Source organism: Psammomys obesus, unplaced genomic scaffold (assembly GCF_907164565.1).
Source record: "Psammomys obesus unplaced genomic scaffold, mPsaObe1.curated_primary_1811, whole genome shotgun sequence".
In the NCBI taxonomy this organism is placed as follows: Eukaryota; Metazoa; Chordata; class Mammalia; order Rodentia; family Muridae; genus Psammomys; species Psammomys obesus.
This window is the reverse complement of record NW_026590252.1, coordinates 1,084-16,009: the sequence shown is the minus strand read 5'-3', so window position 1 is coordinate 16,009 and position 14,926 is coordinate 1,084. Positions and strand designations below refer to the sequence as shown.

Sequence of the window (14,926 nt, the reverse complement as noted above, 5' to 3'; positions counted from 1 at the left end):
GTACAAGTTTCTGCTTCCATTAGTAACAGAGGAGTGTTCCCCTTTATCTATAGCCTCTCTGGCATGTCTTGTCACTTCAGTTTCTGATCTTAGCCATTCTAACTGGATTAAGATGGAATCTTGAAGTCATTTTTATTCGCATTTCTCTGATGGCTATGGACACTGAGCATTTAAGTGCTTCTCAGCCATTTCAGATTCCTGTTGTGAATTCTCAACATGTTTTAACTGGATTATTTGATTTGTTCATGTTTGTTTTCAGTTCTTTGTATATTTTGGATATTAGCCCTCTATGTGATGTAGGGTTAATGAAGATCTTTTCTCAATCTGTAGGCTGTCGTTTTGTTCTATCAACAGTGTCCTTTGACTTACAGAAGCTTTTCAGTTTTATGAGATCCCTTTTATTAATTGTTGATCTCAGAGCCTGTGCTGTTGTTGTTCTATTGTCTCCTATGCTCATGAGTTCCAGATTTTTTACCATTTTGTCTTCTAATAGATTTAGAGTCTCTGGTTTTATGTCAAAGTCTATGTCAAAGTCATCCTGGATTTTGTGCAGGGTCATACATAAGGTTCTGCTTGCATTTTCTACATGCAGGCATCCAGGTAGACCATCAGTTTGTCTCCATGGACCAATCTGTCTGTTTCTATGCCAAAATCATACAATTTTTGTTACTATTGCTCTGTAGTATAGCTTGAAATCAGGGATGATCATACTGCCAGAACTTCTTTTATTGTACAGAATTGTTTTGGATAATCTGGGTCTTTTATTTTTCCATATGAAATTAATTGTTGCACTTTCCAGGTCGGTAAAGAATTGTGTTGAAATTTAATGGGAATTGCACTGAATCTGTAGATAGCTTTCAGCAGGACTGCTGTTTTTAGTATCTAAATTCTACTGATCCACAATAATGGGAGATCTTTCCATCTTTGAAAAATCTTCAGTTTCTTTTGTTCAAATACTTGAAGTTCTTGTCATACAGGTCTTTCAAATTCTTTGTTGGAGTTACACCAAGATATTTTGTAGTATTTGTGACTATTGTAAAGTGTGTTGTTTCCTTAATTTATTTCTCAGCCCTATTGTTGCTTGTGTACAGAAGCAACTGAATTTTTTTATTTAATTTTGTATCCAGACACTTCACTGAAACTTTTTAGCCACTGGAGGAGTTCTGTGTTAGAATCTTGGGGGTCACTTATCATCTGTAAATAGTGGTAGTTCACGTTCTTATCTTCCAGTTTATATCCCTTTGATTTCCTTCACTTGTTTAATTGCTCTAGGTAGAAATTCAAGCACTGTATTGAGATATGGTGAGATTTGCAGCCTTGTCACTGATTTTAGTGGGAACGCTTGAAGTTTCTGAACATTTAACTTGATGATGGCTATTGGCTTGCTGTACATTGCCTTTATTATGTTTATGTATGTGCCTTGTCTCCCTGATTGTGTGATGTCTCTTTGAAAATTTAAAATGATTTATATATTCTATGTTCTTAACTCTATTGTTATTGTGAGTTTGTGTGTTACTGAGCACATATACTTGTTAGGTCCACACCCAACACTGGTTATCTTCCTCTGTTGCTCACTCTTATATTTTTATCAGGCTCTCTCTCTGAAACCTTTGGTTATTGATTTTACAGTATTCAGTAGACAGAATTTCTTTGACTTTCTTACTGTCTTTATGAACACAAAATTCCTATTACAGGTATATTTTCTTCAATCAACTATAATTTCCATCCCTTCCGCATGATAAAGTCCAGGTATTCATGTTCATGTGACAAGCATGTTAAACACTAAATCAACTCTTCACTCCTATTTGATTACTTTAATTCAGAAATAAACCAGCATTTCATAATTATGTATATCTATATATGTACATACAAATATACATAAAAAGAATTACTTCCTATAGATAGATTTATATGAATTGAATTTCAGTGTGTGTTCATTCATGCTACAGTGAATGAATGAATGTTCTTGGTTATATACATAGGTGTGTAAGTGTGTGGGTTTTTTTGTGTGTACACGCACTTGCATACAAACCTATGTATATAATCACATATTTTGTATTATACATGCATGATCATGCTCAAGCATCCTTCCATGCACACAATTTATACTAAAGCATATCAATAATTTTCCAAGTTTGTGAACTAGCATGAACAATAAACTATGGATTTAGATACAACCCATTTCTGTAATCAATGTATATGAGCTGCCAGAAATATGTGTCAGGAACTGACAGTGTGCACTCTTAACTTCTGAGCCAGTTATCCAGAAACATATTCCTCTTAATATATTCATATTTATAAGACAAAAACTGAATCCAAATCAAGGCAGAAAAGAGGTCTAAGAATAGACAGAAATAGTTCCTCTCCTACACAATTTCTAACATATAACAAACTAAAGTTGTGTTAGAAGTTTAGTACTTAATGTGATTAATTAAAGTGCAACTGGAAAAAATCGTATGTGACAATGTCACTAATGTTTGAAAAGAAGGCATAGAACTATTCCTAGCATTAGGAGTCAAGGGTAAAAGTCACGGTAATAGATCATATTTCACCAAAGGCCAAAAACCATCTTTCATAAGAAAATTGAACTTCTTTTTGCAGCTGAAGGAGAGTGTGTGGGTATTACTACAGGACTAGAAATGTAAAGGTAGAAATAGATTAGTCAGGAGTGACTGGGTTTCTGTCTGACAATCCAACAGTTCCATAATTTATATGAAAATGAATTCTGGCTTGCTGCCTCACAGGAAAGAATATATTGATATTGTACACATTTCACAAAGGCTAGGAAAAAGTGAGTCATAGTTTAGACACCATAAAGGGATGTTGACCATTTAGCATTGGGAAATATGCTAAATTACTCCATTCTACACTCCCATATTAAAACCTCTGAGTTCCTCATAAATACATAGATTTTACATAGGATGTATGCATTTAAGCTATTTAGCCTAAAGTATTTTAAATTAATGTAAAATATTACTACCAGTTTTTCTGTATTGCCCTCATACTCCTCAATCTGTATGTGCACAGAGCTGTGGTCCAGGATTCTGGAAAGTTCTACAAGAAGAAAGACCTGTCTGCTGTTTTTCTTGTGTATTTTGTCCAGAGCAGTACATTTCCAACCAGACAGGTATAAAAAAAAATATATCTGTCCTCAAACTGTTTGGGAATGTACAACGGGAAAGCTAAGAAGTGACCGTGGTATCATAATGTATTGCTCTTCCTTATGGCTCTTTCACTCATCCCTGAATACATTGGTAACCAGTGCTGATTCCTCACAATATGTGAAGGTTTGAGTGGCAGTTCTCTTGCTATTGTGTCAAAAATCAAGCTACTTAAAAAATTCTTCCTTTTGGTTCATAGAATGGCCGTCTCAACTCTTACAGTGATACATGCTATAGGCTCACCATTGAATGTGAGATATCCAGTTGCCCAAGATCAATTTATATTTCTGTAATAAACAAATGTAATGATTGGTGCCTGAAAGTAACTCCAGGAAAAGTAGATGTGTAATTGTTTCCTCAATGCACAAGAAATGGAACTGTAATTAAAACAATTATAGTTGACATTTCAAGTTTCAACGATACCAGAAAAAGCCAATCATCGTAAGTGAAAGTATGGCTGCCTGTTTAAGGTTGTGGTCAACCATGTGATAACATATACATGTAACATCACATGGAATGAGCAAGTAGTATTTATGAATATAAACACACACACAAAGACACAAATACAACATTTAATGAGAAAGAGTCCATGAATTTGAGAGATAATAAATATAACAAGGGTCCAGGAGAAGGTCTGGAAAGAACAAGAAAAGATATAGTGAGGCAAATATGTTATTTTAAAAATGAAAATTTTTATAAAATGTTACACCTATGCCAGTGTCACCATAGTAGCATATATTACAGGGTGAAGGATATGCTTTCTTTGGAAATTTGCCCCCTGTAAGGTCCCTGGCAGACTCATCCCACTTAGAAAAGAGATGTATTCTGAGATTTCTATGTTTTTTCATTTGTGGCTCTGGGGCTGGTTTAATGAGTTTTTTGATCTTTCTCTGTGACTCCTGAAACAGCACAACTAATTTTATAAAGAAATTTATTATTAGTAGATTGTTAAAGGTTTTAATAAAAATAGAATGTAAAAGGAATAAGTTTAAAAGTAATGAATTAGATTTAGCATTAATAGGCATTAAGAATAGTGAAAAAATAATAGGCTCCTTTTTAAGAAAAAATAACATGAGAAGTACAGATGGCACAAGTTTACCCCTCCCTTCAGCGTCTTGTTCCTAGGGAAGATCATAAATCTTTAGCAGGACATAAGGGAGGATGGTTGACAAAGGTGTGTTTAGACTTTGGCAGGTATTCGACTTGGCTTGGAGGACTATTACAGCTCCTGACTTTCCTCTTCACTAGTCAGTGATAATGAAACCATAATATGAGGTTTTTGTTTCTTGTTTGCGTTGATCAGAAAGTTTCTAGGCAAAGATTTCTTGTGGGCAATGCCCTATATTAAAACATAAACTTTGTATCCTTGGTAAAAGTCTGAATGTTCTGGAAAGCATGTCAATTTTAAGGTGCTTCCTTGTGAGATCACTATAAAAATACTAGCTTGACTTCAGTAAAGTTGCAGCAGAGTCAAAACCATCAAGGTGTCTCTGTCAATTCATCACCGAAACCGTGTCTTCCTGTCCAAACCTTGTTCTCCCGCGTACGACAGGAGCCCGACTTGGCAGGTCTGTGGCAATAAAAATTTAAAAGTCAGAAGGAATAAGCATTATTATAATGATGAGAATCTATTATTATTTATTAAACTGAAAAAAAACCAACCATTAGGAAATTTTACAAAAAACAGAACTTTTTATCTTTTATTTAAAACAATAAAATGTTGAAAGATTAATTAAAAATTCTTTATATTCTATAATATAATGCTACCAGGGGATAAATTTCTTGCAGTGTGCTATATGACTTCAAGTATTATGTTGAAGAGATATGGAGAGAGTGGGCATCCTTGCCTTGTCCTGATTTCAGTAGGATTGTTTTAAGTTTTTCTCCATTTAGTTTGATGTTGGCTATAGCCTTGCTATATACTGTCCCTACTATGTTTAGGTATGTGCCTTGTATTCCTGATATCTCCAAGACTTTAAACATGAACGGGTGTTGGATTTTGTCAAATGTTTGTTAGGCATCTAAGGAGATGATCATGGGTTGTTGTTTATTTTTTTTTCTTTCAGTGTGTTTGTATGATGCATTTTATTGGTGGATTTCTGTAGATTGAAGCATCAGTATATGCCTGGAATGAAGCCTACTTAGTGGTAGCCAATGATACCTTTAATGTGTTCTTGGATTCTGTTTGCGAGTATTTTATTGAGCATTTTTGCATCAATGTTCATAAAGAAAATTACTCTGAAGATCTCTTTCTTGGCTCTTTGTGCAGTTTAGGTATCAAGGTGACTGTGATCTCATAGAATGAGGTTGGTAATGTTTCTTCTGTTTCTATTTTGTGAATGGTTTAAAGAGTATTGGATTTAGTTAGCACTTTTCTGAAGGTCTGGTAGAATATTTCGCTGAAACCCTCTGGCTCAGGGCTTTTTAGGAAGAGTACTTTTGATGATTACTTCTATTTACTTGGGGGAGATAGGCCTACTTAATTTATTTAACTGATCTTGATTTCATGTTGGTAAGTGGAATCTATCAAGAAAATTGTCCATTCTACATAAAGTTTTTGTAAAGTATAGGCTTTTGAAGTACTATTTAAAGATTCTTTTTTATTTCTTTGATGTCTGTCCTTATGTCCCCCTTTTCATTTTCTACTTTGTTCATTTTGATAGTGTCTTTCTGCCTTTTGTTACTTTGGTTCAGGGTTTGTTTATGCTGTTGATTTTCTCAAAGAACCAGCCTTTGGTTTTGTTGGCTTTTTGAATCATTTTGGTTTTAGTATATCGATTTCAGCACTGAGTTTGATTATTTCCAGCCATCTACTTCTCTTGGGTGTATCTATATCTTTTTTGTTATTTTTTTTCTAGGTCTTTCAGGTGGTCATTATATTGCTTGTATGAGATGTCTCAAATTTCCTTAAGAAGGCATTGAGTGCTATCAACTTTCTTGTAAGCACTGCTTTCATTGTGTCCCATAAGTTTGGGCATGGTGTGCCTTCATTTTCATTGTATTCTAGGAAATCTTTGATTACTTTACTTCTTCACTGACACTTCTCATTGGGTAGAGAGTTACTCGGGTTCCACGTGTGTTTTTGTGTTTTGCTATTTCTGTCATTGTTGAGATCCAGGTTTAGAACATGGTGGTATAAATGGATACAGGGGATTATTTTAGTATTCTTGTATCCATGGAGACTTGCTTTGTGCCCAACTATATGGTCAATTTTGGAGAAGTTTACATGGGGTGCTAAGAAGAATGTATACTCTTTTGTGTTGGGGTGAAAAGTTCTGTAGACATCTATTATGTCCATTTAATTCTGGACCCAGGAGATGATAAGTGGGGACCTGGATCAAATCAATTCAAATTCCTGAATGTCCCATCCAGAACTGGAAGCACCTAAGTTGATGCTCTGGATCTAGCTGCCTGTCCACTCACTGGTTTCAGAGTCTCTGAACCTCTGCCTCTCAGATACAGTACACACAGGTCTCCACCATCTTGGATTCTCCATTTTTTGATCTTTCATCTTTTCTTCCTTTTTTTGGTCTGAGGCTTTTGTGACCTTTTGAATTTCCTCATGGGTCTGGATGCATTTATGTAGTTGAATTATTTCTGAATTCCTGTTTGAATCATTGTTGCTTGGGGAAATCTAAAGCTTATCCATCTCATGTAAATTTTTAAGCTTACTGGAATAGAGCACTTTTTAAATGTTTCCTTATAATATTCTGAATTTTTTGGTTTCTGTAGTAATGTTTTTTTCTGTCATTTGTGATTCTTTTAATTTGATTGTTAATGTGATTCTGTTAATTGTTTATTTCTTTCTTTGATTTACTTGATTCAAGAATATGTTAATATTGTTTATAGTTAGAACGATTCAGATCTTTGTTGGTTAATTCTATGTATTGTTTTCTTGGCTTCTATTTCATTGAATTTTATTACAATCTAATTATCTTTTTAAATATATTATTAAATTGTTCATGTACTATTGCAGCATCTGCTCACACCTCTCCTTACAGTCCCTCCCTCCCACCTCACCTCCCAATGCATGTGCCCCTCTTCCCTTCCTTTACAGAAAAAAAGGAAGCCTCCCTTGGACATCAAACAGCCTTGGCATTTGTCATTCTCCCTTTCTGATTTAATATTTTATAGATTTATGGTACTATTATATGACATGTAGGTCATTTTTTAGTCTTCAGAATATTACTGAAAGAACAAGAGTAAAAATTAGAACAATTTCCAGGATTATTCTGGAATTAACAATGAAAGATTATGATTCCTGTCCTGAGTCAAAGGATGTCAAAGTCTATAGAAATTTATTTGCAACTTCCACAGCTGAGATAGGTACTGGTTGATTTGAGCAGATAGCTGCTGTTTGTTGATGCAAGTGTTGTATAATTTACTGCCAAATCAGAATTCCTCCATAGTCCATGGAGGTCAGATCTAACTTACTCCCATATTACTTTAGAAAAATTATATAGAAGTGGGGTAACAAATATCCACCGAAATTGTGAGTAACAAAAAAAAAAATTAGAAGAACCCATAATGGTTGAATCAAGGAAGTATATTTTTATACACGGATGTGATCAAAATACTTTGTGAACATACTTAGAAACTCACAGTATATAAAAAAGCATTCTAAGGATTGCTTGACAGTATTACTTCATCTGAATATGAGTAATATATAGATTTCACTGCCCTGAAGAAATTGATAAATTCTTCAGCAGAAAGCTTATTGTGCATTAAACAAGATAAACAGTACAAATGGGAATTATAAAGAGATCCTTCCTTGGCAGAATCAGGAAGGAGAATATGCCAAGCTACACACATCAATGGAAAGCACTCTCATGAATTAAATGTACAATGACTAAATAATTGTAAAAGCTGAAATGTTGATTCACTTCCTCCCCACAGATCAGCAGGTGTGCATCCCTTGCCCAAGTCAAGAGTACCCAAACCCTGAGAGAAACTATTGCCTGCCCAAGACAGTGACCTTCTTGTCCTTTGAAGATCCTCTGGGCATGGCTCTGGCCTGCACAGCTCTGTTCTTATCTGTCAGCACAACTGCAGTTTTGGGGATCTTCCTTAAACACCGAGAATCAGCCATTGTTAAGGCTAATAACAGGACTTTCAGCTACATCCTGCTCATCTCCATCCTCTTCTGCTTCCTCTGCTCCTTTTTCTTCATTGGACACCCAAACAATGTCTCCTGCATACTTCAACAGATAACATTTGCACTTGTGTTCACCTTGGCTATTTCTACCGTTTTGGCAAAAACTATAACTGTAATTCTGGCCTTTAGAGTCATGAAACCAGGGAGAACAATGAGAAGGTTGTTTGTTTCAGGCATCTATAATGTTGTCATCCCCATCTGTGTCCTGATCCAACTAATTCTGTCTGGAGTCTGGCTGGGAACCTCTCCTCCCCATATTGACACAGATGCTCACTCTGAACATGCTCAAGTCATCATTTTATGCAACAAGGGCTCAGTCACTGCTTTCTACTGTGTGCTGGCTTACTTAGGGACCCTGGCCTTAGGCAGCTTCACTATGGCTTTCCTGGTAAGGAACCTGCCTGACACATTCAATGAGGCCAAGTTCCTGACATTCAGAATTCTGGTCTTCTTCAGTGTCTGGGTCATCTTCATCCCTGTCTACCAGAGCACCAAGGGCAAAGCTGTTGTGTCTGTGGAGGTCTTCTCCATATTGGCCTCTAGTGCAGGGCTGCTGGGGTGCATCTTCTTCCCTAAGTGCTACATTGTTCTCTTAAGACCTGATAAAAACTCTTTGAGATGTATTAAAAATAAAACATGATCATTTTGATATATTAGTTTTCTTTTTACTAATAAAACCTATTAGTATACTAAAATTAAATTATTTTTAAGTAATTTTTAAGTAACTTTTTAAGTAACTTAAAGTAACTTTTAAGTAACTTTTTCTTAAATGTATATTTAAACAAAATAAGAGCCCCTCACTTTGTAGAACAATAACAGACATTCTATTTTAGAATAGAAGCTGCTGCTGAAAACACATTTTAGTAAGTTATGCATGTTTTTATTAATTTTTGGAGAATATACATATTCAAAATGTAATTACATGATAGTAATTGAGATAAATAGTACATGAACAAATACTTGTTTTCTTTGTTATTTTGGGGAGTATACAGGGCTTCGGGTGATATCTGAGATTTTTCTATAGACGAGGCATGAAAATCAATTTCTGGAAAGGGGTCCATGGTGTGTCTTTTAAACAGGTTGAGCCATTCCAGAAATCAGAGTAGAGAATTTTCTAAACAGAAATTATAAATCTGCTGCCTGACTCTTCTCACTTTTCTTTGACATACGTAAAAATGACTCGACATCCCACTCTACAAATACTTGCTCAGTCACCTTCATTGCTATTCTGTTCACAATAGGTAGGAAATGGAAACTCATAGATATGTTTATCATGATAAATATCATACATATAAATAGATGTAAGTAAAAAAAAAACATAATTTAGGTAACCCATATCCAGAAGACAAATATATTTCATTCTCTACTCTGGGGCATCTAGCTCCAAATGTTGATTTGTGAGTATTCATCATGGAATAACTATAGAAACAAGAAGGCATGGTGGGTAAGCAATACAATGGCAGATACAATTGATCCATTTGGGATAAACCAGGGAAGGTACTCCAATTATGAAGGAGGATAAATATAAAGGAAGGAAGTGGGTGAAATAATAGTAAATTTTGAAAGAGTTTTAAGCAATAATACTGTGACTTATCTACATAAAATCCCTATAATACATGTAAGTCCATTCATGAACATAAACATGTTGCAATCTAGATATTTTCAATAATGCACACAGATAAGTATAGTTCACCACTGACCAAATTTTATGCTACTGCTATCTAACCTGAAAACTACAGTCCATTTCCAGCCTGAAAAGATGTTTTTTTTTGTTCGGTCTGAAATACCTGAAAATAACAGGATACAGGAGGAACTAGGAAAATGAAGAGGTGCCATGCTAACTCCTGAAAGTTTAATTTCCACCAAGTGTCAGATTCTTGAAGCATAACTTTATAGTTATTCTCAAGTGCCTGCTTTTTCAACAATACATAAGACATTGAAGACATGGCATGCATGCTTGTGGGTGCTCGCGTTCACCTTAACATTCACCATAGTCCACCTAAAGAGGAATGTACACACCAATCCAGCCATACACCTTTCACTCTCCAATGGTAACCTGCCTACAAGATTTGCTGGTGTGCTTGTGGAACAAATTTCGTGGAAGTGACCAATTAATATTTGGTTGAGTTTCAGGAGGCCCACTCCATGAAAAGGAACCTTGATCCAACATGGCTTGGGCGGCCAGGAGCCTGCGTCTACACAGGCCAGGGACATCAGAGAAATGTAAATGCTATAGTTGTGCTAAAGGAACACAGCCATAATCACAGATCGATGCCTTACTCAGCCATCATAGAAAACTTCTTCCTGCAGCAGATGGGAACAAATACAGAGACCCACATCCAGTTGATTTGCAGACAGTGAGAGGCCTTGGACCATTCCACCCTAAATGAGATATCTCCAGCAATTCCCTCCCCTAAGGGCTCAAGGAACTCTGCAGAGTGTAAGCACCAAAGAGGATGAAGGACATGAGGGTAACAATGCTTTGTAAACACAGCAGGACCAACACGCATATGAATGCACCCTGACCCACAAACTAGCTTTTCTATCACATTCCCCTGTTGGGGCTACCTTGCCTCACCACAGGGGAGGAGGATGCACTGAGTCCTGATGTGACTTGATATGGTGGCATGGGTGGGTGGACACAGGGGGAGGGGATGATCCCCTTCTCTGAGGAGCCAGGTGAGGGGTGATAGGGGAAAGAGGGAGAGTAGAATCAGGAGGAGAGGAGGGAGGGGTCTACAACAGGGATGTAAAATGAATCAATAAAAAATAAAATAATAATAAATGATGGGGCTGGAGACATGTCACAGATCTTAAGAGCACAGGCTTCTCTTCCAAAGGTCCTGATTTCGATTTCCAGCACCCAAGTGGTGGCTCACAACCATCTATAGCGAGATCTGGTGCCTTTCTCTGGTATGCAGGCAGAATACTCTACAAATAATAAATTTTCAAAGAAAAAAGTTCCCATCCCTCCAAAAAGAACACGCACTACCTCTTTAAATAATAATAATAATAATAATAATAATAATAATAATAATAATAATAAATTTAGTTTTCTCCAAGGGGCCACAAACCAGACTAACCGGGTAGCCCCATGAGCAGCAACAGATGGCAACAGAGAAAACTCAAGGGCATATTTGTGAGTTGTCAAGTCTACAATATATATTCAGTTCTTTTGTATGCATATGGCTTCTGGTTTCATGCTTTCATGGTATTTCTGTGTGAGCGAATATCTGTATCTCTGCACCCATGTTTCCCTCTTTGCTCTTTTTATTAATAACATTAGACACCTCAACCGTTTTATTGATTTCTGGAAGATTGGAGCCTGACAATTTCCTCTTTAGGAAATCCGAAAGTGTGTGCCCGTGACATAAATCCACCTCCCCAAACTAATGATCTGGCCTGCCATTTAGGGTTTTCTGGTCATGGCTTTGGTGCAGCTCTGTGCTTCTTTGCTATCACTGCTGTGGTTTTGGGTCAATTTGCGAAGTACTAAGCCTTTCCTGGCCATTGTCAAGGGCAATCCCAGAATTCTAAGCCATCTCTTGATTATCTGCTGCTACTTCTTCCTTTGCTATTTATTCTTCATTGACCACCACAGCACAGTCATCTGCGTCACCCAGCAAGCCACTCTGAGGTTCTGTTCATGATCCATTTGGGGTGTATATGTTTGAGAAAGAGAAAGAGAGAAAGGGAGACAGAGCGAGAGACAGAGACACAGAGACAGAGAGAGAATATTGCTGTGTGTGTGTGTGTGTGTGTGTGTGTGTGTGTGTGTGTGTATTGCTATAATTCAGGAACACTGAGGTGGATGCTGGTACCAGTTGCCTGTCTGTCCTCATTTGCTCTTGGATTCAACTTGTCTTTGGAGTTTGGTTGAAATGTCTCTCCCACATTGACAGATTTGCACATCCTGAACCTGACCACCCACCTCATCATGGGAATGAGAATTCCCACAGAGGCACCATGTCTACAGAGCCTGACTGACCCATCAGAACTGGAGTGATGTGGAGACGCTGATGTGTCCAGAGCCTGATAACAATTTGTCTTGGGCCATCTTTAGCCCCTATTTGCCATTCCTTGCCAGTCTCTTGGTTGGACCTAGTGTCCTAGGACTGATGAATACCTGTAGGGTCATGCTAAATTGAACACAAGCTTCTTCCAGGCCTGTTGTTAAGAATTTCACCTGATGGCATTGGAGGCCGATAGCTGAGTTTTCTGTTTTGCCATAACCTGCTGTTCTAAGGTCTAACTGAAGAGCATTTTTGGCTGTTCTGATAATATAAATATTAGGACTGCCTCCACATGGGAACGTGGAATTTTGAGTGACCCGAATCTATGCCCTTGGGCCATGGCAATTGTCATGTTCAACAAGGACACAACTCCTGCTTTCTACTATGTTCTGGAATACCCAGTTGTCCCTTCACTGAGGAGTGTCCACTGTGATTTTTCTGGCTAGAGCTTTCCTGACTGATCTACAGAAGCCAGGCTCCTGACACTCACTGTGCTTGTGTTCTGCTGTGTCTTAGCCACTTTCCTGACTGACCCCCATAGCACTGGGGGCAAGGTCAAGGTAGCTGCAGTTTTCATTGGAACCCAGAAATGTCAGTGACCACCTTCTCGACTTAGAGTCAATATTGTGAGAGGATTTCTACCAATAAGCCACAACACTGAGGACAAGATCATGGATGCCTTTCATAGTTCTGGGGCTACAGAGAAGGCTCGGGGGCTAAAAGCACTTGTTCTTGCAAAGGACCAGGTGTGTTTCCCACCTGGTAGCTCACCCCATCTGTAACTCCAGTTCCAGGGGATTCAACTCCCTCTTCTGGTCTCTTCAGGCACCAGGCATCCACCTGCTGCTCAGGTACACCTATTCACGTAGGCGAAACACTCATATGTATAAAAATAAACAGATGGGATTTACAGTTCTTAGGAGAGAAAAAAAAGATTAGTAAGTAAAGCTATTTTATTGGCCCCACAGCGACAGCTTAAATGTACATAATTTCAGTTTAAATGTGTCCAGTTTAAATTCTCCTGCTCAGCCAGGGCCCAGCAAGTCCTTGCTCCCTGAAAAAGAAATCCTGGGATTCTTGCCACACTTTCTTTTAATGAGTGCTGACTCTCCCAGTGAAAAACAGGCCTGGTCTCAGAAAGGTAGACAGAGATTATAAACCATTTTTAAAGATAATAACAAAAAACCAGGTGTGGTGTCACACACCTGTGACCATTAGTGGGGCAAGGAGATGTAGGCGGGGTCTGTGTGAGTTCCAGGTCATCTGGGTTTGTAAAGCCAGTGCAAGACACACAAGGCCACACAGAGAAACCCTATCTTCAAAAACAGGGGCTTGTACTCCCTGCCAGCTCTTCATAGTCACATGTCTGGACATGTCCTAAGTCATGTAGTATGACTTCAACCGGGCTATAAGAAAGTCCTGCCAAACACGGTGGCACACACCTTTAATCCCAGCACTCAGGAGGCAGAGGCAGGTGGATGTTGGTCAGTTTGAGGCCAGCCTGGTATACAAAGGCCTGGAGAGCCAGAGCTACACAGAGAAATCCTGTCTCAAAAAACCAATAATAATAATAATAATGAAGCAAAATATCAGAGCCAGGCCTGATGGCACATTACCGGGTTCTTTTCACAAGGAAGGCACACAGTAGAGTTTATAGATAAAATACTGATGGAAGAAAGATTTGAAACTTCATTTTATTTCATTTTTTAAAAATCTCCATTACAAGAAATTCTTAATGGTTGAAAACAAAAGAAATCAAAGAAAGCAGGAGAAACTATAGAAAATCCACAGGGTGAGGGTTGTGGGGAGACAAAGGGTTCTATTCTTATTTTGTAAAGAGAACATGTGACAACCTTCTACTGAAGAAGAAAGGTGTGAAACACTTGTGAAAATATTCTGCATGTCAAGGCCACATTACCACAGTGCCTCTCATTTGCACCTCTTAAAAAATGTGCTTTTCTAGTTGTGAGGCTGATTACACATTTATTTTTAAAAGACACATGTTTGTGCATAATGTGTGTGTGTGTTTCCGTGTAGGAGAGAAGAGGACACTGGATATCCTGGAGTTGAAATTACAGTTGGTTAGGGGTTGACTGACATGGCAGAGTGGTACATTTTAATATTTTATTAAATGTGGGAGATAAGTTATGCATATAAAGTTTGGAAATGTAAAAATTTGATAATCCCCCCCAAAACAGATAAATGTACCATCTGCTTCACTGTTATCACTTTAGCAGCCCAAGCCTGGAACCCCAGCATTCAGAAGGCTGAGATAGGAGGATCACAAGTTCAAGGCTGGCCTCCCCACCTCCCCCTTAAAAGCTGCTGTTTACTCAGCCATCCAGTTAGATCAGCTAAGGCAGCATACAGCTTCCTATTGGTCATACGTAAGAAATAATTATCATCCTAAAAATACAATGATAAATTTAATTCACCACATGGTGACATGAGCCCTTGAGATGAACTCAGCAGTATTTGTTCAAACTTATGTGTGACCATAATAAAGAATCATTAAGACATTTCTTAATGAAATTAAGACATTTCTTTTCATTTCCTTCCTTGAAAGAACAATGCTTCCTTCTACAGATGCTTATTAC

General features: G+C 37.6%; 1 protein-coding gene across 1 annotated transcript; it reads left to right on the top strand.

Moving 5' to 3' along the window:
* Positions 1–2,983: 2,983 nt before the first annotated feature.
* Positions 2,984–8,956, top strand: LOC129676388 (vomeronasal type-2 receptor 116-like; the record flags this gene model as incomplete). The annotated part of the gene is made up of 2 exons (XM_055606736.1): positions 2,984–3,127; positions 8,058–8,956. Coding segments are annotated over 2 exons (1,043 nt in total), but the record flags the coding sequence as incomplete, so codon positions are not given.
* Positions 8,957–14,926: the final 5,970 nt, after the last annotated feature.